This window comes from Spodoptera frugiperda, chromosome 23, assembly GCF_023101765.2.
Source record: "Spodoptera frugiperda isolate SF20-4 chromosome 23, AGI-APGP_CSIRO_Sfru_2.0, whole genome shotgun sequence".
Lineage (NCBI taxonomy): Eukaryota > Metazoa > Arthropoda > Insecta > Lepidoptera > Noctuidae > Spodoptera > Spodoptera frugiperda.
Window position 1 is genome coordinate 12,744,953 of NC_064234.1, and position 22,070 is coordinate 12,767,022.

The window sequence follows — 22,070 nt, forward strand, 5'->3', positions numbered from 1 at the left end:
AAAAATATTTAATAGCACAGCTAGTACGGCTACTACGCCTATAAAATATTAAAATGTTAATTTTATTAGCTTTTGTCTAAAGTGATATACTTCATGGTTGTTCGTATTTATTTGATAAGAGATAAACCAAAATAACTAAACGCGACATAGACTCTTGTAAGTTGTAAATGTCAAATCAAATCGGTCAATGGCGGATGAATGAAATAAAGAGTCCGGAACCGCATCGAAACGAAATTATTTATTACAATTTTTTCGTAAACAAATACTATAAGTTATCGTAGCAGTAGCTGCAATTTTTACTAAAGTCGACAAATTAATTAGGCAGAATGTCTCGTTCGGTCCGTGCGGAAACTAGAAACCGTGTTAAAGATGATATCAAAAGAGTCATGCAAGCTGTGGAAAAAGTTCGCCATTGGTAAGTTATAAAGTTAGACATTTTACAATTCTAAATCAAAGCTTTTTCTGAATTTGAGAATTAATATCGCTTACATTTTTAGGGAAAAAAAGTGGGTGACTATTGGTGAAACGACTATGAAAATATATAAATGGGTGCCAATATCTACAAATGAGCAAAAAAAGAAACACGCGGCTAAACGTGAGAATAAGGAGAACACATTGACTCCGAAGAAAGTACACGACTCTTCAAACTCCAACTTTGGCATGGCCGAGGATTCCAACACATGTGAGTAAACAACAATCGTAACCCCCAACTTTCGTACAATAGCTAGTAGCTACCTACATTCGATCACTATCGATGGCTTAAGTTTTTAAGATGGTGGATCTAAGCAAGTAGGTCAGGGTTCATGGCTTATGTTATGAAATTTGTGTCTTAGTAAATTTGGTAGGAACTTGAGCTCAGTACACAATATATTGAGCACAGCTGTCTTTCAAAAGCTTGATGATTTAACTATAGAGATTTTATGTGAATGCTCTAGAATAAATAGATAATAAGTGCAGTAACTCAAGGTTTATGTTTTGCAGGTTTTTCAACAGTTAGTGATTCCCAAGGGCCCACAGAGTTTACATCAACAGCAATGAACTTCTCTGAGGACTCCAACTCCCAGAGTAGTGGCACCACAACTCCAGCTAAGCGGTTAAAAACAGACTGAGGCTTGCTGAGCATGTAACATGTTGTAGCTGCAAGCCTGCAGGTGGACACTGTGCTTACATACTGACATTGTGAATTGGTGGTGTGTGCTGTGAGTTCAGGAGTGTGCATCCAAGGAGCTAGCAACCATTCACCACAGATGCATTCATGCTTTTAGTAGGTTTTATTTTATCAAACTTATGACCACTTGTAAGAAATGTGTTCTTAATTAATTATGGTCACCGTGACCAAGAGTGATTTCATTTGATTTTATCATTTTATTTCACTGCTAGCTCAATTCTTGCTATTGTAAATAATATTTCATCAGTTTCATAAAATGTGACTTAATTAGAATAATTTTAGAAATGTAATTAATTTAATATTATTTTATTAAGACAACAATTTCATGTGGGTGTTTTGCAAATTGTGATATTTTCACATAAGTTGCAGTTATTTATGTTGAGAGCATATTTTAATTTGTACAACATAGAATATTGTGCAATCAGTCTCCTGGTGGTACAAAGCCCTATAGAATGTAGTGCATTATTTTGCTGAATTTTTATTTGAATTAGTGCTCTTCTAGGTTGATAAAAATCTACATTAGACCATACCACTGAACAAAAAGTACACAATTCTTGAGTTACACAGAAGTCTAAGGTTATGTTCAAAACTGATTCTTTGACCCAGCTTTAATAAATTTAAGTGGTTTATTGCCTTCCTTCTGGTGTAAGCTTAGAATATATTTTTTATTGGATTTCACACATGTTTGTGTAATTTAGTAAAATTTATTAAATTATCTGGTATGTATGGGATTGGCAGACTGGACTAACAAATTTGTCTGTATTTGCAACATCACCAGTCTGATATTTTATTTTATAAATAGTTAATAGTTCATAATTACTGAGAATTCCATCATTTTATAATGCTGTGTTCAAGATATATTTTATATTATGACATTCTTCAATACTGATTTTCTATGTGAGATTGATGCCATTTTTATTTTACTTATTGTAATTGAAATATTGTTCAGTTCACAAAATCGCTGATAGAATACAATGTGAATGTTTTGTTTTATGGATAATAATGCGACACATTAACATTATTGTAAATTTCATGTATTATATAATAAATAATATGTAATATAATAATATAGTAATTAGTAAGATGAAAATAAAGATATATAACTTATTATTTTCATTTATCATCATTGGAGTCGTTGGAAGTGATTGTGTGTATGGAGACCATTGACTCCATTCCGGAGTGTGTGTCTGACACATTGTCCTGTTCTTGTATGCCAATGATCTCTGTCACAAAGTCTGTGAAGGTGATGCGCTGTAAACAACAACTTTGAATTAGATTTTTTATATTCTATATTGTTACCAGTGGGTATTTTTAATTAAAAATGTGTTAATAAAAATTATAAATGTTGAAAAAATTGGTTGAGAAGTTATGTCAATATCGGTAATATTGATATGAATCCCAATTCAAATTCATTTTGGCCACATCAGATATCTTAGTAGTTATACACGATAACATTAGTATTTAGTAGGCATTAATGTCGCCGCTATTACTTACCTCTGGTAAGAATGAAAAATCGTCTTCATTCATCAGTGCCCTATCTTCGATGCTGTGCCCAGATAGGATAGTCAGCAGGTACCAGCATAATTCCCGAGAAAAGTATTCTCCTGACCAGTGCAAGATAAATATAATTAGACCTACATAGGTAAAGTACATATATGCTACGAGAACTAACGTAACTCTATTCTAATAGTGACATTACGTCAGTCAAAAGCCGACTCAACTGTTGCGTTCATGCAGCGCAGTTTCGATCCGAGGGTTCGTTGATTCTAGAATGGAAAAACTCAATAGAAGCACCTGGAATTGTCGTGTATCGCAATAGGTTCGTGTTCTATTAGCTGTGACTCTTGTTTGAATTATAATTATAAAATTAAGTAGGTACAAGCTCTGTGCTATGAACTACAACTGGTGAAAACTGAATAGCGGGTATGACACCTTGGAGCAACCTATACCTACCTGTTAATTACACTACTCAACAAATTTTCAACTTTTAATTTTATCTGAGTTTTCATTATGTGATTATTATTCCTTGCCACTGATATTATAAAAATATATAAAGAAGCACTTTCCATCACATCTCAATTTCCAGATATACGCTATGTCCGAAATGACAAAGTTGTCATGATTTTATTCTTGTTTTAATTGGAATGGTGTGGTTTTTTTGGAGTGACTGGCTGTCCTCTTGTACTCAGATGCTGGGGTACGTCTAAGAAGGCTCCAGCAGTAATCTGCGAGCATAGCAGGCTCCCATCGACCTTGAAAACGTTTCTCAAATGCAGCAACATCTTGATGAAAGCGTTCTCAGTGTTCGTCACTGACTGACCCCATATTGTCAGGGAAAAAATCCAAATGTGCATGAAGAAAATGCAGTTTTAATGACATATCGCATCCCATTTTATGGTAGCAGTCCAATAATATATTTATTTTTTCGCGAAAATCATCTGCTTTCTTGTTACCAAGGAAATTCTTCGTGACATCGACAAAAGCTTGCTTGCCATGCTTGTTTTTCAATATTGTTGAGAGTAGATGTAAAAGATGAGTCTAGAATTAGTTTATTTATGTCTGGACCTACGAAAACATCCTCTATGATTTTCGCGTCACTAAGTTTAGGAAACTTTTGTTTGAGAAACTGGAATACAGAACCTCAATTTTTTTTATAAGTCCCAATTTAATGTGCAATGCTGGTAAAATGAGTTTAATCTGGCTCAACCAAAGGATCAAATTTAATGTTTTGTTGTCCCACAACTATAGAGTGACGTAATGGCCAATCTTTTTTTCATAAAATGTAGTGATCGCGCTCGGCTTGGCGTAGGGGAAAGTGGGGGAAACACGAACACCTAAGGGAAAATATAAATAAAACAGTGGAATCAAATCACAGAGTTTCTTTAATTATTGATTATTATAAACTTTACTTATCTAGCTAACGTATTACTAATGAACATCATTATTTTTTTAAATAAAATATAAAAAAATGACCGAAAAACAAAACCCTTAGTGTTCGGTTTTACCCAACTGATGTCGGGTAAAGCCGAACACCAAGTGGGGTAATCACGTACTAACATTACTAAGGTAAATTGTAGTTTTTAGAACACAAGTATTTGCTGCTCTGCCAATGCTGAGTTTCTTGGTCTGAACATCGACTATAGCCTTTTTGGAATCCTCTAAACTGTATTTAGCTTCAGTTTTTCTTTTATAATTACGGGGCATCTGAAACAATTTATTTGATGTTTAGCATTATCAAAATCACCCGACAACATAATTTAGTGCCACAAAGAAATCAACATAGACTGGAAAACACTATACCCTATTTGCCAGTGGCTAGTTGGAAAAGAAATATGAACAGGGAACTAACAAAAAAAGGAGAGAGGAGTAATGCCGAACGTTCGAGATTACCCGACATGCAGCGTTCGCCTTTACCCCACCGGGTCGAAAAAAATAAAATGGAAAAAATATTTTAGTTTATAAAACTTTTACCAAATGCATCACTGTCATTTGAATGGTTTAGTATGTAAGTTTCCCACTATGTAAAGGTTAAATAACTATTCTCAATAGAAATAAAGCTACACTAAGTTCAATTTATCAAAAACTTACATCGAAAACATTGAAAATATTATAATTGACATACCTTGAAAAGTACGTGCGTCCGCGTCTCCCGTGTCGTTGACTGGCGCTGGTCGTGGCGTGATCTCTGAGTTACCGGCGAGTGATATACGGCTATATCTTTCTAACATATTAAAACTATTGGGTTCGGGTTTACCCCGCGTTCATTCTCCGTAAATTCTCCACAAACATAGCAAAATAAATCAGGACTATTAACACACGCTCGCGACATTTTAAAAAGCAGTTATTAAACTAACGAATGGACTAAGTTTCATCCGCAATAGTTATAAATTTCACGACTACCCGTAATTTAGCTATTGAAGGTCGGCAAAAAAATAAAAAGTCCTATATCTCCACTTCTGGATGTGATATCAAAATAAAATGCCTATAGATATTTATCATAAAGCAACCCCATTATGAAATAATACGAACTGGGTCAGATAATTTTTTTGTGTTGAATAGTGTTATTTATTGCCTCAGAGACCTCGGGGAGCAAACAAGTAAATAAATCGATGAACTTGTACATAATTATAATATCAAAAATGTTTAAGGTACCTACTTACCGTTGGAAGTGAGCATTTCAATGAATTCGTTTCGTTTTATGAAGAATCCATCTTTAGATATGTTGGCGAACGTGCGGAATGCTGCGCGCAGGCGCTTGAAGTTCTCACCGAACACCGGCCGATGGTTCAGGTACAGTTTCACAAACTCTTCAAAATCTATCTCCGTTACCGGAGTATGAAGATACACCTTATATCTTGCCTCAATTAATAGATTTTCCACCTGATAAAATTTAAAATGGTGTTAGTCCCTCAATTTCCTTAGGTGAAGATGATTTTTTATACATTAACCTAGATTAAGGATCGGTTTATATCTGACGTAAAATATGTTAAGCGTATCATCGGTTGAGTGTGAACGGTCACTTGATTTTCTATTCATTTGTCTGTTCTGGCGTTACGCGACGCATGTTCCATCAGATATGAACCGACCCTTATATCAATAAAAAATATTTTGGTAAGTAGATCCTACTTAACAGTGTTTTTTTTCAGTATCTAAAAGTCAAATAATCTACGTATTATAATAAGTACCTGCTCAGTGCTCACCTCATATTCCGATGGAAAGAATCCTAACGCCCTCATGAGATCGGGCAGTGAGTCGATAGGAATATAATCCTTGACCCGCCTCCTAGCTGGTGAAAAGGTGCCTTGGCAGAGTATCTGGATGTAGTAGAAGAGGTCGCGTATCTCCTGGAACAGCCAGCCGGGGCGGCCGCTCTCCACGAGGCAGTAGTACGGATCCAAGTTGGGGCCCCCGCGCGTCGTTGTAGTTTCTACGGACCTGCAGATTTGTTCTTAATTAATTTGCGGTAGATATAAAAAAAAAGTTTCGCAGTCGAGACAAGTCAGTCGGTTGCTCAGGGATTTCACTAACAGTGATGACATTCTGGAGATCTTCCACACTCATTGGATAGTTTCTCAAACAGGGTTGAAAAAAAAAACAATGATAGAAAATAGAATCAACAGACGATTACTGAATACTATGATTTAAACTATGTATACCTAAAGCTAAAGCAGCTTATGATCGTAGCTCTGAAACTCTTCAGTTTCTTATTCTTACTCTCAGTTTAAAAAATTAAGAATCTACATAGGTATGTACCTATATGTAGGTATGTACCTACCTATGCAGTTAAATGTAATGTAAACCTGTATAGTGATGTTACCTACTTGAAATGAGCTATCCACTGCGTGAACACGGTATCTCTCGCACCGATAGTGAACAGAATTTCCAGATCTTCTCGGAAACACATATCTAAAAGCTGAAAGCGTCACTCGAAAGCCGTTAGTTATTATATCCCATAAATAACGCATGTTAGAGAACAAAGTTAGGCCCATAATTATTGAATCATAGCTGTAAACTCTCAGCCAATTGAGGATTGTATACCTAACCCTCAAAGGAAGTACCTACCAATATCATCATCATCAGCCGGAAAGCGCTGACTGTTGAACAAAGGCCTCTCCCTTAGTCTACCACGTTGAACGTACCAATACAAATAACTACATATTACAGAAGAAATGTTACCTTAACTGGATGTCCCAGCATCGCAACATGTTTCCACGGATTGCCATCGAGTGGCATCTTCTGCATGCCCATGATCTCTCTACAACCGAACAGTAAGTACTGGTTGGTCTCGTCCCCCTGTGTATTACTAATCAGCTGCATCCTATTGACCGGGTGATCGTATCGGGGACCCAGCACAGTTGCCAACGTCATCGTTGTTGCATAGTTCACTATCTTGTACTTATACTGCAAGAAGTTTTTAAGGAAAAATAACTGGTGAACTGAGACTTTCTGAGAATGTGGAGACACATTTTAAGGCAAAAAGTCTGAGCAAAAAGGTTACAGTTGTGTAAACGAGCGACAATGCCGCACAACTCGCAAACGACTGAGCGATAAATCTGATAGAAATGACTTATGACAGTTCGCACGTTTGTATTGGTCCAACTATAGCCACGAACGTTTTTGTATTGTATTTACTTACTTCATCGTTTGCCATCAGTATCGTCGGTAAATCAGTTCTGAATTCCTCCGGGTCGAGGTCTGCGGGCGTGGGCCACACAATGGCTGCGAGTGGAAGGGCTGTCTGCTCCACACGATCCAGGCTGGTAATCTCAAGGAACTCCTCGCTGCTGTTGGCAATGTCGTACTCCACCATACATCGGTCCATGCCCAACGACACCAACTTGTATTCTCCTCCGTCCGACTTACTGGGCAAGAAGACGAGGCCGGTAATCTCCTTGTAATGTGCCCTATGTTTACCAATAAACATCCACGAGGAAGTTTTACAGTCGTACTTGTACACACAAACTGTTCGACCTGCATCCTGTATTCAAAGAGAGAAATGGGTAAAAATACAGCCTGAAATGTTATTGATAGTTTAGGTCACATAGCTACGATATAAATCCTATAGTAAATATATGGAACTGACGGCAGTGGCGAGCGAGATGGAGTCCTGGCTGAAGCACATGTACTTGATGTCGCTGTTGGTGTCGGCGAACGGCGTCGGGGTGCGGATGTCGATGGTGGACGGGTCCAGGAACAGAATCTGGCCCGTGTTCAAACCACAAGCCAGTTGCAACCCTGTAATTGATGGGAATAGGAGCAAAAATGAGAGCCACCAAATGGTGAAAATTCTACCAGATTCAACACCTTATGTAATAAGCGGTAACAAACACGTCTATACGTATTTTCCAGATTCGAGCGTCAGAATCTCGAGAGCCAATGTTATTTTACGGTACCCAATCAAGAATTTTACCCTACACAAGAATGCTACTACTAGAATGTTTCCTTACTTTTCTTCTTCCGTAATTTATATTATCTATCTATCCATGGAATAGAAAAAACTAGTATCTATCTATTCCACATACTATTTGTTTTTGTATACCTAACTTTATATAAGTCACGCTAGGTACCTGAAGGAGAGTATTTGAGGCAGGTGACAGACAGTTCGGGCACCGTGATGGCGAAGTTACAGTTGATGGAGTCGTCATTAGGCGGCACGACCACGGTGTACGTGCTGCGCAGGTCGATCCGTTTGATCAGCTTGTGCAGGATGAAGTCGAATAGCTCCACGTTCCCGTTCTTGTAACCGAGGCACAACACGTTTCTGTGATCACACAAATAGCTAAATATCATTCAACTTAACTTGTACTCATTATAACATTGTAAAGTCTTGTCAAGCTAAGAAACATATCTAATTGTGCAAACGCCAGCAGGTCCGTAGGTCGATTTGTTCACCGATAAAACAATCTAATAAAGAAATATTGTAGAAAGTAGTTTGACCGGCGGGTGTCTTCACGAGGATCAGGTAGGTACTACTGAGGTTCATATTAAAACAAAATGTATTTCAATTATTATGTTATCGGCTTACTCAATTAACTGTTTGACGAGGAACTCAACTAGTTTTCGTGTGGCGTTGAATGCTGCTCATGAATATGAGCCTCTAGCATGGCTTGAAACTAGTCGAGTTCCTCGTCAAACAGTTACGTGAGTAAGCCGATTACATAATAATTAATTTAGTATGTCTCACGAAAGTTATAATAAAAAAATGTATTTGATTCAAGACTTAATTACTATCTACTGTATAGGTGTCTACAAGTAATAAATGAGTTTGTTAACTTCTCCGGGTGCACGGTAATGGTGAGGACCAGGGATCTGTTGTGGTCTAGTATAGTTGTAACCTTCTCAGTGACAAAGTCTACGAAGCCCACTCCTTGGTTATACGTAGCTGTAGGAACAGGTACAATTATTTCAATGTTATAATATTCATATTACCTGCCGCAATGTTGACTTCTGCCTACCCCTTCGGAGATAAAAAGGCGTGACGTTGTGCGTTGTAATATTCATCTATGTAATAAAATTAACATACATGTTCAGACACTAGCATAACTGTAATTATTTAATTGATTTGTTATTGCACTCCAGCGCGTGGCGAGACGAACGCTGGGAAAGTAAGAGATAACTGATGGTATCACGCTCCTGGCACGCGCATCACGCAGTCAGCAATAACCCTAGCGTTGCACTGCTATAACCAAAGAGCAAGAATATGCCACGTTGCAATAGTAATTACACGATGGCGACGTAGCCGTAGACGCAGCGTAGCCGCTATCATAACCACAGTCGTAGCCGTAGCCATATAGCTGTAGTAGTAGTTGTAGCCGTAGCCGTAGTCGCTAACATAGCCGTAGCCGTTGTCGTAGCCGTTGCCGTAGCCTAAGTCACGGTCGTAGTCGCAGACGTAGCCGCTACCATAGCCACAGTCGTAGCCGTAGCGTTGTTACAGGCGTAGCTGCAGACGTCGTATTGTCAGAGACCTAACCGTAGCCGTAGTCACAGACGTCAGACGTAGCCGTATTCGTAGCCGGTTTCGTAGTTATACTTGTAGCAGATACGCGGCGTAGCCGATATCTATGCCATACCGATTATACCAAATGCTGAAGGTAGATAGGTATATAAAACTTATATAATTCCTAGCAAATTTTTATTACAGTATAGGTACTTAACACTTGGTAGGTTGATATAAACAGCATATTCTCTAAACAATTACTATTAATAGTCAATGATCACTACTATCTTACTGATTATAAAATCCCTGACGAGGAAGGGCTTGCCACCGACGGTGGCGTCCGAAGGCAGCCGCTTCTTGATCAGTTTCTGCTGTATCTCGCCAGTGACCGGGTCTTTCTCAACCTCCACTTTCTCCCAACAGGGACACACCTTGTTACCTACGGTAATGAAGTATACAAGTTACGAGCAGTATAGTATTATATCATCATTTGGTGAAAACTCTATTTACCTATCCCTACAAGTGATCTGAGTATAGGTATATTGTGGAGAGGCAAACAGAGGTCACATATCTTACACTTAGGATCGAGTATCATGGAGCTCCTGGGGGAGACGTTGAAGCTGAGCGCCTTCACGCGGTCCACCGTGAACCCGTGCACCCAGTACAGCAGCCGCAGCTGGTGGTCGTAGAAGTGGATCTCGCCACAACTGTTGCCCGTCACTACCACGCTGGACAACACAATTATGAAGTAAGGACAAGATGAAAGAAAAATGTATTATGGTAAAGCCGGTACGGTATACGTATATATTATTGGGCTTAAATAAGAAATTAAAATAATGTTTCAGTGTCACGTTGACAGATTTGTTGATCGGACGTCTCTAATATTTTATAATTTTCTCTAAATAAAATAGATATCTTATGTAGAATTGTTCTGTTAAATAGTTAATAAAACTAAGTTTTTTTTTATTGGAAACACGTGCGGTAGGAGTGCGCCGGTTCATTCGGCCACTCGGACGAGTACCTATAAGTACTATGGAAGATAATGATAGTACATCGGTTTGTGGTGAACGCGAATCAATAGTTTACAATCCATGCATAATTAATAGTGACGTAGAACAAATGGATAAAGAGTATGAAGACGTAGATGAAGTAGGCCTAGATGATTTGGCGAGAGCTGAAAAGAGACAGAGAGAGGATAGTACTGGAGATGAAGATAGTTGGACTCAAATAAAAGGCAAGAAAAAGACACGTCGTGACAATATTAGTACACTGCACAAGGAGAAATATGAAGTGTATATATCACACAAAGATCCTCTTCCTAAACAATTTGCTTTGGCACGTCTTTTAAAAGACAATAATATCGCCAATGTCACCCAGGTCAAATATTTAAGCCCTTATAAAATTAGACTGCAATTTGAAGATGAGTTAGCTATGAATAAGTTGTGCATCTGTGAAAAGCTAATAGAAAAAGGTTGGAGAATTCAAAAAGCTATGCAACTTTCATTAAGCTATGGATTAATTAAAAATGTTGACCTTGAGCTGTCAGATGAAGAAATACATCAATATATTTCATGCCCTGCTCCTGCTAAACTATTATCGGTCAGAAGATTAAACCGCCGCAATACCGTGGATGGCGGGTGGTGCCCCAGTGAATCTCTTCGACTTTGTTTTGAAGGTGACTTTTTACCGGCTTTCGTGAGTGTATGTGACATTAATATAAAAGTGTTGCCGTATGTTCATCAAGTCTCACAATGCTCTTTGTGTTGGAAATTTGGACATAGTAGGAAAATGTGTCAAACAAAGAAAATTGTGTGTCCGAAATGTGGGGGCCCTCATGAAAATTGCGAAACTCTAAAGTTTGTGTGCGTTAATTGTAAGGGAGACCATATTTCGCTGAGTAAAAGCTGTCCTGTGTATAGGAAGGAGCGAAGGGTTAGGGAGATTATGTCTGAGTTTGGCTGTACTTACAGGAAAGCCCTGGAATGTTATATCTCCCCTAAAAGTCAAGGTACACTAGATACTGTTGTTCCAATGCAGCCACCCTTAGCCATGAACTCTCAGGACCTTTTCCCTTCGCTCAGTCAAGAATCACTGCAGGTTAACCCAGAACCCACTTTTCGTTCTACGTATGCCGAAGTAGTTCAATCTAAGGTAACTGTTCACCCTTCAAAGGAGTTGTTTAGTTCACCTGTTAAATCCAGTCATAAATTAAAACAAAATAAAGCACAATCCTCGAAAGAGAAAAGGCGTGATGATAACGAAGACTGGATGTTCTGGAATTCTGAGCCAGACTACATTAGTCCAAATCCAGATTGTAATGAAGAGGATAAAAATAATCAGGGACCTTCTTTCAGTGAATTACTCTCTAGAATAAAAGAAATTATTTTTCTTAAGCAGTCTAATCTAACAACGAAAGTGAAATCTATTATACAATTGTGCTTAGAATGGATAGTATTGGTAGTAGTTAACTTTATATCTGAGTGGCCGATGATCAAAGTATTGTGGAACTTGATGAATCTCCCGCGTGATGGCTAATAAGGTATCATTTAATGTTCTTCAGTGGAATGCCCAAAGCATTAGACCTAAGTTATTATCGTTTAGTGAAATGTTGATTCAAGAAAAAGTTCATATTGCTGCGCTAAGTGAAACATGGCTCGAACCGGATAGTAACTTTAATATTAGTAGTTACAATGTGTATCGGTCGGATCGAGATGATTCATACGGTGGAGTAGCTATTTTTTTACATAATAGTATCAAAGCACACCAGAAACCGGTTCGACTCAACAATGCAGGTATCGAGATAATATGCGTTCAATTATTTAATTGTAAGCCCTTCGAGTACGTGATTGCTGTTTACTGTCCATCCAGGATTGTCACAAATCGTCATGATTGGGATAGTCTATTTTCTATGTGGTCTCATAATGCAATTATATTAGGCGACCTTAACGCGCACCATACTACTTGGTCTTATAAAAATGATCACAGAGGTAATCTCATTTATGACGCGCTAATGGACAGTAACTTTTTTGTGTTAAACGACGGAACTCATACACGTGTTCGTTTAGTTGATAACAATTGGCAGCAATCGGCCCCTGACTTATCATTGATTTCGAATGATATTGCATTGGGAGTTAATTGGAACGTTTTAAACGAAAATTTGGGTAGTGACCATTTAATAATTAAAATATCATCCCAGCTGTCATTTCACATTCCTCCAATATCTAAAAGAAATTTTCGTAAAGCTGATTGGTTAGCTTATAAAAATCATTTAGAAATAGAATTTGATAATTTTATTCTTCCAAGTGATCCACAAAAAGGCTATGATATATTTGTTAGGATCATCAATGACGCTGCGGACCTTTTTATCCCTTATTTTAAATTCAATCAAAATCCTACTTCTAAATTTATCTCCAAAGCGTACTGGACATCAGAAATTTCTCATGCTGTAGCACAACGTAGGCTTGCATTGTCTAAGTTCAGGCGTAATCCTACTGCACAGAACCTTGATAGTCTTAAAAGTCGTATTCATACTGCTCAAAGACTTATAAGAATAGCTAAAAGATCACATTGGCAAGAATTTTGCACCTCGATTGATCACAATATTTCTGCTAGCGAAATGTGGCGTAAATTAAATTGGATCAAAGGTTATCGCTCGCCTAGACAATTCGTAGACATTACTGGTGCCTCTAATTTACTCAACTCTCTAACACCAGATTATGTGGTCCCACCACCTCCCTCACTACATCAAAGTAATTCCATAATAGAATGTGAAATCTCTATCCAGGAGCTAAATAAATGTATTAAAAATAAGGATACATCTCCTGGATGTGATGACATATCATATTCGATGATTAAATACTTACCAGACGCAGGTAAACAGGTATTACTTAAGTTATTTAATTTAATTTTACTTAATAGTTTTGTTCCTTCACAGTGGCTTGATATTGGTATCATACCTATCCCGAAACCTGGTCGCGACCCTAATAGTGCATCAGGGTTGCGTCCTATTTCTCTTTTGTCCTGTATATGCAAGACATTTCATTATATTTTATTACGACGCTTGGAGTGGTTTGTTGAAAAACAAAATATATTTTCTACAAACACGGTAGGCTTCCGTAGAGGTAGGTCATGTTTGGACGGTTTGAGTAATTTAATAACTTTCATTCAATCAGGTTTTTCTGCGGGGTATTTAACGATGGGTTGCTTTTTGGATATCGATAATGCTTACAATAATGTAAACCATACGGCCTTAATTGATATATTGAACAATCTTCGAGTAGGACCACTTATTTGCAATTATCTATGGAATTTCTTACATCAAAGAGTACTAAAAATTAAATCCGGGAATATATATATAAATAGATGTGCTGGTATGGGTGTGTCACAGGGAGATCCTTTATCGCCATTACTATTTAATATTTTAACATCAAATATCTGTAAACAAATTCAGAAAGATGATGTTTGCATAACACAGTACGCTGATGACTTTGCGATATATTTGCAATGCTCATCTATTAGTGAGGGTCAAAGTAAAATCCAGCTTGCAATTAATTTAATGGATAGGTTGCTGTCTAGATCTGGCTTGCAAATTTCCCCTTTAAAAAGCAAGATTTGTCTATTTTACAGAGGTTTTCGCAGGAAAGTTTTTAATGTACACCTAAATGGTAATCAATTACAATTGGTGGACAATGTTCGTTACTTGGGTCTCTGGCTAGACAGGGGACTGCGATGGAATAAACACATTAATGAATTGTGTGAAAGAGTTACCAAGCTGATAAATATTTTTAAGATCTTGGTAGGTTCGGCATGGGGTATTCACCCCAAGCACCTAAGGCGCTTATATATAGCATTGATTCGTAGCCGTTTGGACTTTGGAAGCTTCTTATACGACAATAGTGTCAACACTCATCTATTAAAACTAGATAGGTTGCAAAACATTTGTTTACGGTTGATAGGTGGGTACATAAAAAGCACCCCAATACACGTGATGGAAGCAGACCTATTTTTGTCCCCTTTATTTGTTAGACGTCGTTTTTTAGCCGGGAAATTTTATTTGAAGACTAAGAGTTCTGAGTCCCCTTTAGTTAAGATGATCGACAATTTACATACTCAAAGTAACAATCGTTTCTGGAGAATTAAGAAAGTACCACTTCTAGTAAGTACACATGATGCCTTGAAGCGAGAACACATGTACACGAGTGGTAGTGTTGGTTTATTTTCTATGAATACTTGGGGCAGTAATATGGACTTATCTAACATTAAACCTAACTTAGAATATATAGACAAACCTAAAAATACATATAATAGCTATAACTTAAGATCAATCTGTTGTAAGTCTTTAAGTTCATTATATTCAGAATACCATTGTGTATATACAGACGGTTCAATCAAGGATAATTGTTACGGTGCAGCATTCTTTGACTCACAATTAGGTATAAGTTTTAAATTGCGCATTTCATCGAAATTGTCAATTATGCACTTGGAATTAATAGCCATTGCGGAAGCTTTATCGTATATTCATTCCTTAGATGGAGACCGTTTTGTTATCTTTTGTGATTCCAAGAGTGCTCTTTTACACCTCATCCATTCAAATTTATCTGTACGAGGGCTTCCACTGGCATATAGTATTTTAAGAGCTATTTTTGACCTTAGGGCCAAGGGCAAAAACATTGTGTTACAATGGATCCCTTCCCACATCGGATTGGAAGGTAACGAGGAAGCTGATCGGTTAGCTAATGAAGCGGGATCTGACGGTGAGCTTTATACTTGTGCCCCGTGGCATACTGAACTACTGCCTTTGGTAAGAGAAAGTTGCTACAAAGTATGGTCAGAATATATTATTTCGACAAAAGGTCACTTACTAAAGGCATTTGGTACAAAACCATACAACCGACGCTTCCTTGTGCTCTCTGGTTCGGTGAGGGTGGGATGAACAGACAAGAAATTGTAACGGCTTTGAGACTCAGATCCGGACATATGCCGCTTAATAAATACGGATTTTTGATGCGCAAAATCGAGTCGCCCAACTGTGCTGTGTGTGGTGTGATAGAGGACGTGCATCATGTCTTGTACGAGTGTAGACGAATTGAGTCTCAAAGAAGTTATATTTTTGGTATAGATAATTTTAATATTGGTTTTTTTAATAGTATTTTGGCATCTCCATTATCACCCGAGGCTAGATCTCTGTTCCATTTGACCATTTATTTTTTAAGTTTAAGGGCAAGCTAAACATGGTTTAGCTGCTGTCTATGTATATATTTTGTAGCATATAATGGGGCTGTCATGTTCCGATTAGGAAAAAAGCCCTAATAAAAATTTAGATTAAAAAAAAAAAAAAAAAAAAAAAAAAAAAAAAAAAAATGTTTCATATCAAGATATTATTTCATTACAATTAAAGCAAACGCATAAAATGTCAAGATATTTTTTCACGAGTACTTATATGCTGTGATTTGGCCGAAGATGATGACAGTTTCATTACTAACAATAAACTTACTTGTCAACATTCTTGATGACATGAATCATCCTCTTGTTCAACTTCAACATCTTGATGTACCTGAGGTGTTCGATGTCCGAAGGCTCCACGTTGGCCTTGTACTCGATGGTGTACCCATAGACCAGCACGGCGCCCCGACTGGTGCCCAACAAGATCTGGGAGGTCCCCTTCACGAACGTATAGCACATCAGCTTCCCATATTCTGGATTTATTTTGTCCATACATTTCACCTTCATCTCCCATCGGTCTATCTCTCTCGCGATTCCTCGCTCAACTACTACGACCCTCTGAAATATTGTTCTTTATTTTTGTGTTCAAGCAACGTACTTAAGTTTTATTGTAATTTATTTTGTACTTACGTAAAGAAGTACTTTTACCAACTTAAATCAATAATAAATTGCATTTTGTGCACTTACTTTCGCAACGCCAATATGAATATTATTTCTGGTCATCATGAGAAACTGTTGCGATTTCGACGGATTAAATCCTAATTCTATGATGCTATCTCGAATGATTGTAGTTGTTTCATATATCGCTAAAATTATACAATTTTAATACGTGGTGTGACCTAAGAATATATAAGTAGCAGATTACTACATACGTGTGTTTACCTTTTAACAAGCCCCTAATTGTCCCTTCGTATATTTAAAGAAATATTTTCATTGTTACTGTGATCTCTTCCGGACAACTTTAAAAAGGGTATCAGAGCAAGGGAATATAATAATATGGAAGGGATAATGACGAAACAGATATTTGGGAATACAAAGGCGCCCTGTAGTCTGTAGCCCTAGTTCACTTACCATGTGGAGTGTCTTGTCCAAAACACCAGATCCAGAAGTATAGCGACATCTTCTCTGCATGGTATGCCATGGACAGCAGATACTTGGCGTCACCACTTAGCGCCACTTTAGCAATCTTAGCGTTACCGTGAGGGGCAAAAAAAGTTTTCTGCGGGAACAGATCCCTGACATCCCACACTATGAGCACATTTTCTATGCCTGAGTCGGCTGTCACCAACCATCGACCCTTGTCGTCCGCAGCTATGCATGTGATCATATGTCTCTAAAATATTTAACATAGATGTGGGATAGGATTTTAAATAAAAAATAATAACTCTTCTTCTATTTTATTTTCCGTCTTAACGTCTTCGTGCCAAATAATCATGTGACGTCTTACTTCCATTGACTTCCTTTCATCGTCTATATCCCTCTCTTTCACACATAACACTCTCTCTTACACTTCCTCTTGCGTTCCGTTTCCCACATTCGGCCATCCGACACTCATGTCTGTCCTCAGACATGCTAAGCGGACATCCATTCCTCATAATATCATTCTTACATCATCATCATCATTCATCAAACAACATGAATAAAATAAACACATTACATATTACACATATCTTAATTTTAACTAACAACAAAGTCTACTTTCTTTTTATTCATTTTAAATCTACCGCCTCTATATTTTCTTTTACGCCGTCTTCTAGCTTGCTGGTATATTTTTTGGTTATTACCATCAATCTCTTTTTGTCGTTGCTTTACTTCGCTTTGTATTCTTTCTCTCTCCTTCTGCCTAGCATCATTCTCCTCTTTCCCAATATAATACTCTTTAATCTGCGAATCACCATCCAACGCTTGCTTCTCCTCTTTTTTTTCTTTCTTCTTCTTAGATCTCTTATCTTCTGTCTTCTTAGATCTCTTATCTTCTGTCTTCTTAGATCTCTTATCGTCTGTCTTCTTAGATCTCTTACTATCTCCGACTGGAGTCTTCCTTCGCTTCTTGGAACTGAGTTTATCTCTTATGTTGCTTACCGTAGCTGTTGTTTCTTTTTCTTCTTCTATGAGCTTCGGTAAGGGTTTTTGTTCTTCTAACTCTAGTTCGCCAGTAGTCTTACTGCTCAAATTAGGGTCTTCCAGCAGGTCGGGCGTAGACTTGGGTTTTCCTCTGTATTCCGCAGCCTCACCCTCGTCCTCTTCAGTAACTTTCACTGGATTTGGCTTGTAGTCCTCTACAAGTTGTAAAACTTCCTTCTTGACAGCTGGGCTAACTGTAGAACGTATAACCACACTCATTCCTACAGTAAAACCATTAATTCGTCTCATCCACTCATCCCCGGAGGGTAACAACAATACACTCCCTTCATTCATAATCATTGTTACTCTAGTGAGAAACTCGTGACCTAGTACGATACTATAGGGCATACAGTCTTTAGGCACAACATGGAACGTGATTCCTTCATAACATCGTTGATCAATAATAGCACAAGTTGTAAATTTCCCAAAAGAATGTACTTGAGTAAGTCCGAGACCAGACAACACAACACCATCTTCAGTCGTCTTTGGTTGACCGATCACGTCGTAGAACTCTTCTGACATCAAATTGACATCGCTCCCAGAGTCAACAAGCGCCTTTCCTTCGATATTTTTAATGAAAATATCCAAAATCGGCTTGCTCAGCTTCTTATCAGGTTTGTTTACAATCTGCATAATCTCTTTGTTTTGATTGCATTGACAGCCGTCATTCTCGTCATCGCCGTCAGTAGTGCCAACCGGAGAAATAGAATCCATAGTGAACATTGCGCTCTTTGAAGTGATAGGATTGGCCGGTTTCCGCACCGAACGTCCTCCGTCATGTTGGCAGCGCTGTCGGTCAATCTCGCTGCTGATTGGTCGACTCGAACGGCTGCCGAAGTTTTCCGAATGCTTCATCCATAGGCTTCATCGTAGCACTCGTGGCCGTGCATTTCGTAGAAAGATGGCCGAAACTGTTACATTTGAAACACTTTATGCCATTTTCACAAGAATTCGATAAATGGCCGTGTACACCACAGTTGTAACACCGTTGCCTTGTTGATGTTGGATGTTTTTCAGTTTTTTCTGGGACCTGCACCTTCATTTTTTTCTTCATATTTTCGTAAAGAACGAGTTTTTCTTTTAATGTCGAGTACGTCGTGACCCCGTACAAAATTGCTTTATTCACTTCATAGTCCAAAATGCCATCGATAATGTACTGAATTGCAACATAATCAGGAAATTTCGCCCGTTTTCCCATTTCTTTCATTGTCAACATATACTGGTAATAGGTTTCGTCTTTACGTTTCCGGCGCGCCGCCATGAGCTCGTGCATTTCTTTGCTATTTATTGTATCTGGGAATTCTTTTAGAAGCGCCGCCTTCAATTCTTCGTAGCTTCGGTGCACCTTCTCTGTTTTGAGCCACAAATGCGCTGTCCCGGTCAATGATCTGCGGGCGATTATTAATTTTTGTTGCGGCGTCCATCCGAATATTTCGGCATTATCCTCGATGTCTTGAGCCCATTTTGTGGAGGAATATGTGTCGTCTTCGTCGCCACTGAACTTTGATATATCCATGAAGAAACCGTCTTTGCAAAAAATACTTTCATTTGTTCTGCTTTCCGCCATGTTCCGTGTCGTCTTGCCGTCGTATTTGCGTCCTCGAATATTCTCTTCGTCTTCCGTCTTGTTTTTCTTTTTATTTATTCCAATCCCGGACGAGCCCCCAAAATTGTGGGATAGGATTTTTAAATAAAAAATAATAACTCTTCTTCTATTTTATTTTCCGTCTTAACGTCTTCGTGCCAAATCTTATAATAATCATGTGACGTCTTTCTTCCATTCACTTCCTTTCATCGTCTATATCCCTCTCTTTCACACATAACACTCTCTCTTACACTTCCTCTTGCGTTCCGTTTCCCACATAGATTTAATTGTCTCCAACCCAAGCTTAGTGGTCACCATTTATGCAAAAAATAACGAACACTTAATGTGCATGTCAAATGATGTCGGTAAGTATACTTAAAAATGTAGGTACGTCTAAGTTTAATTATATTTTTTTTCAGACTCTTACTGACTAAAAACCACCCCGTTCCTACTTCTGCCCGTCGAGCCGGATCCCCGGTAAACCGGCTAGGTAGTCCGTTTTCAAGTTTCATATTTAGGTTCCTAATTAGCATTTTCTTTTATGATAAATGATAAATGATATTTAAGTATTTTGCAAATAGGTTATAAAATAACACTTTTACACGTCAATCTAAATCGTTTCAATCTATCGTTACACGTCAATCTATCGTTTTTTTTTATTGAAAACTTAATTCTGAAATCCATACTATACTATAGTGTAAAGACAACAAAGTTTATTGTAGCCAAAACTGGCAGCTTACATGTCCCTGGAGAAGCCACATCTGATGTGTGGACCAGTTGTATATCACTCCGCAGTTGGAGGCTGAGTAGAACAATATGGTGCTGCCTTTGTCATTCAGGTTGATGACCCCAACCTTGTAGTTGAACCCGTTGATCCATCGCATTTTCTGTAATATCACAGAAAATGCAGTTCTATTGAAAATATAATAATTTATTTTATGCAACGTCACGCCTTTTATCCCCGAAGGGGTAGGCAGAGGTGCACATTACGGCACATAATGCCGCTATACAATGTACACACACTTTTCACCATTTGTGTTGTAAGTCCCATGTAATAGGGGGTGAGCCTATTGCCATATACCAGAATATTTGTATAAATATATTCACAACATAAATTGTTTCACAGAATTTATTTATCGATATTTCTAATTATAAGTTTGAAATCGCCAACGCGCATTGAGCAAGCGTGGTGATTAATGCTCAAACCTTCTCCGTGTGAGAAGAGGCCTTTAATAATTCTTTTTGGGATATAATAATTCTTTCTGCAAAATTGAGAAGGATGTACATAGTATAAGCAAGCTTTCGGTTATCCTAAGTTACCAGTACTACTTACCTACTTATAAATATTTCATTGTATGTCGTCGTATTTGATGCTTGACTGGATGTGAGATTAAATTTACGGTAATAAACGAATATAAAATGATTTACAAAAGGAGATGGCTTAACCCTGGCTTCTATGAATTTTAGACTACAAGTAAAATTTTAAAATATTGCTAGTTTAAAAGCAACTTTCTTCAACAAATGGCCCACCCAATGAGGCCAGAGTAGGGAGTGTCAGACTCTTACTGACTAAAAACCACACCGTTCCAGTGCCGGTAATCCAAGCGGTTCTCCACAGCCCCGGTGTGTAATACCGACTTTAGTACAAAATACTATCGAAGCAGTAATGAACTCACAAAAGGAGCCGGTTTTTGTGCAGTTGTCGCACTGATCCCAGTTTGTTCTTGGTACTTTGTGAAGAAGGCTTGAGACAGACTTTTATATTGCTTGAACATATTGACTTCACCGTCATCGTCGTTGGCCAGCCCTGGTATAGAATAAGACAGTCGCATAGTACTCGTCATCTTTGTTCGAAGTGTAAATAAACTTTAGAAAATCAATCGGAAAATTTTTACACTCAAAATACAAAATAAAATATTCGTTCCTATCAGTAACAACGTCCGTTTCTGACACTACACAATCATTGAAGCACATTGACATTGTTCAAGACGTTTTAAAATTAATAAGGTGTCTTTGAAAGTAAAGACCTCCTTGAAATATGTTCAACCTTACCTTTTTTGACAGATATTGTCCGGAATCTAGATAAGTATAGTGAAAAGTGTGTAGATTTAGAGCGACAAATTGCTAGAAGGGTTGTTTAACTTAAGACGACTCTCTCACCTTTGGGACGGCTCGGCTAAATACCAGCTGGATGCGCTCGAACACATTGAAAGGCGTGCCAAGAAGCTCATCAACGATGATGCGCTTGCCCCGGCTTCAAAGCCTTGAATACAGGCGCAAGGTCGCAAGCCTTTCCGTTTTTTACCGGATACATTTCGGAGAGTGTGCGGGGGAATCGCACAACTTGATTCCTCCATTTCCTCCTAGTCCTTTCCATCATCGAACCACAAGACAATCGGCGAAGCGCCACCGCTTCATGGTAGATATGTCACCCACAAGCACGAAGCGCTTCGCTTCAAATTTCCTTGTGCGAACTGCTAGGGAGTGGAATTCTGCTGCTGTGTTTCCCGATGGGATAACCTGGGTGTCTT

General features: G+C 38.2%; 2 protein-coding genes across 3 annotated transcripts; one reads left to right on the top strand and one right to left on the bottom strand.

The window, feature by feature from the left end:
- The first annotated feature begins 162 nt into the window (after positions 1-162).
- Positions 163-2,278, top strand: LOC118267181 (B-cell CLL/lymphoma 7 protein family member A). Its single transcript, XM_035581007.2, has 3 exons — positions 163-415; positions 498-682; positions 982-2,278. The coding sequence occupies exons 1-3, from the start codon at positions 327-329 to the stop codon at positions 1,107-1,109; spliced, it is 402 nt and encodes a 133-aa protein (XP_035436900.1). The 5' UTR covers positions 163-326; the 3' UTR covers positions 1,110-2,278.
- On the bottom strand, positions 2,181-21,592 carry LOC118267176 (cilia- and flagella-associated protein 251). 2 transcript variants are annotated; one of them, XM_035580993.2, is made up of 17 exons: positions 21,216-21,587; positions 20,280-20,426; positions 16,902-17,163; positions 16,518-16,636; positions 16,102-16,388; positions 10,185-10,336; positions 9,901-10,047; positions 8,942-9,050; positions 8,236-8,429; positions 7,752-7,903; positions 7,305-7,646; positions 6,845-7,069; positions 6,490-6,581; positions 5,869-6,103; positions 5,329-5,548; positions 2,663-2,772; positions 2,181-2,419 (listed from the first exon to the last, which is right to left on the bottom strand). In XM_035580993.2, exons 1-17 carry the CDS (start codon positions 21,381-21,383, stop codon positions 2,282-2,284), a joined length of 3,099 nt encoding a protein of 1,032 aa, XP_035436886.2. In that variant the 5' UTR covers positions 21,384-21,587; the 3' UTR covers positions 2,181-2,281. The 2 variants fall into 2 exon arrangements, with proteins under 2 accessions (XP_035436886.2, XP_035436887.2); XM_035580994.2 differs by lacking the exon at positions 2,181-2,419 and having other exon boundaries at positions 2,753-2,934; positions 21,216-21,592.
- Positions 21,593-22,070: the final 478 nt, after the last annotated feature.

Excerpts from the sequence above, each read along its gene's own strand:
- LOC118267176 (XM_035580993.2), bottom strand. The coding sequence starts at position 21,383 with ATGACGAGTACTATGCGACTGTCTTATTCTATACCAGGGCTGGCCAAC. Across the intron at positions 10,048-10,184 it reads CATGATACTCGATCCTAAGT|GTAACAAGGTGTGTCCCTGT; the intron begins GTAAGATATGTG and ends TCATTACCGTAG. Across the intron at positions 7,647-7,751 it reads CCATCTCGCTCGCCACTGCC|GATGCAGGTCGAACAGTTTG; the intron begins GTCAGTTCCATA and ends CTTTGAATACAG.
- LOC118267181 (XM_035581007.2), top strand. The coding sequence starts at position 327 with ATGTCTCGTTCGGTCCGTGCGGAAACTAGAAACCGTGTTAAAGATGAT. Across the intron at positions 416-497 it reads GTGGAAAAAGTTCGCCATTG|GGAAAAAAAGTGGGTGACTA; the intron begins GTAAGTTATAAA and ends TTACATTTTTAG. Across the intron at positions 683-981 it reads GGCCGAGGATTCCAACACAT|GTTTTTCAACAGTTAGTGAT; the intron begins GTGAGTAAACAA and ends TATGTTTTGCAG.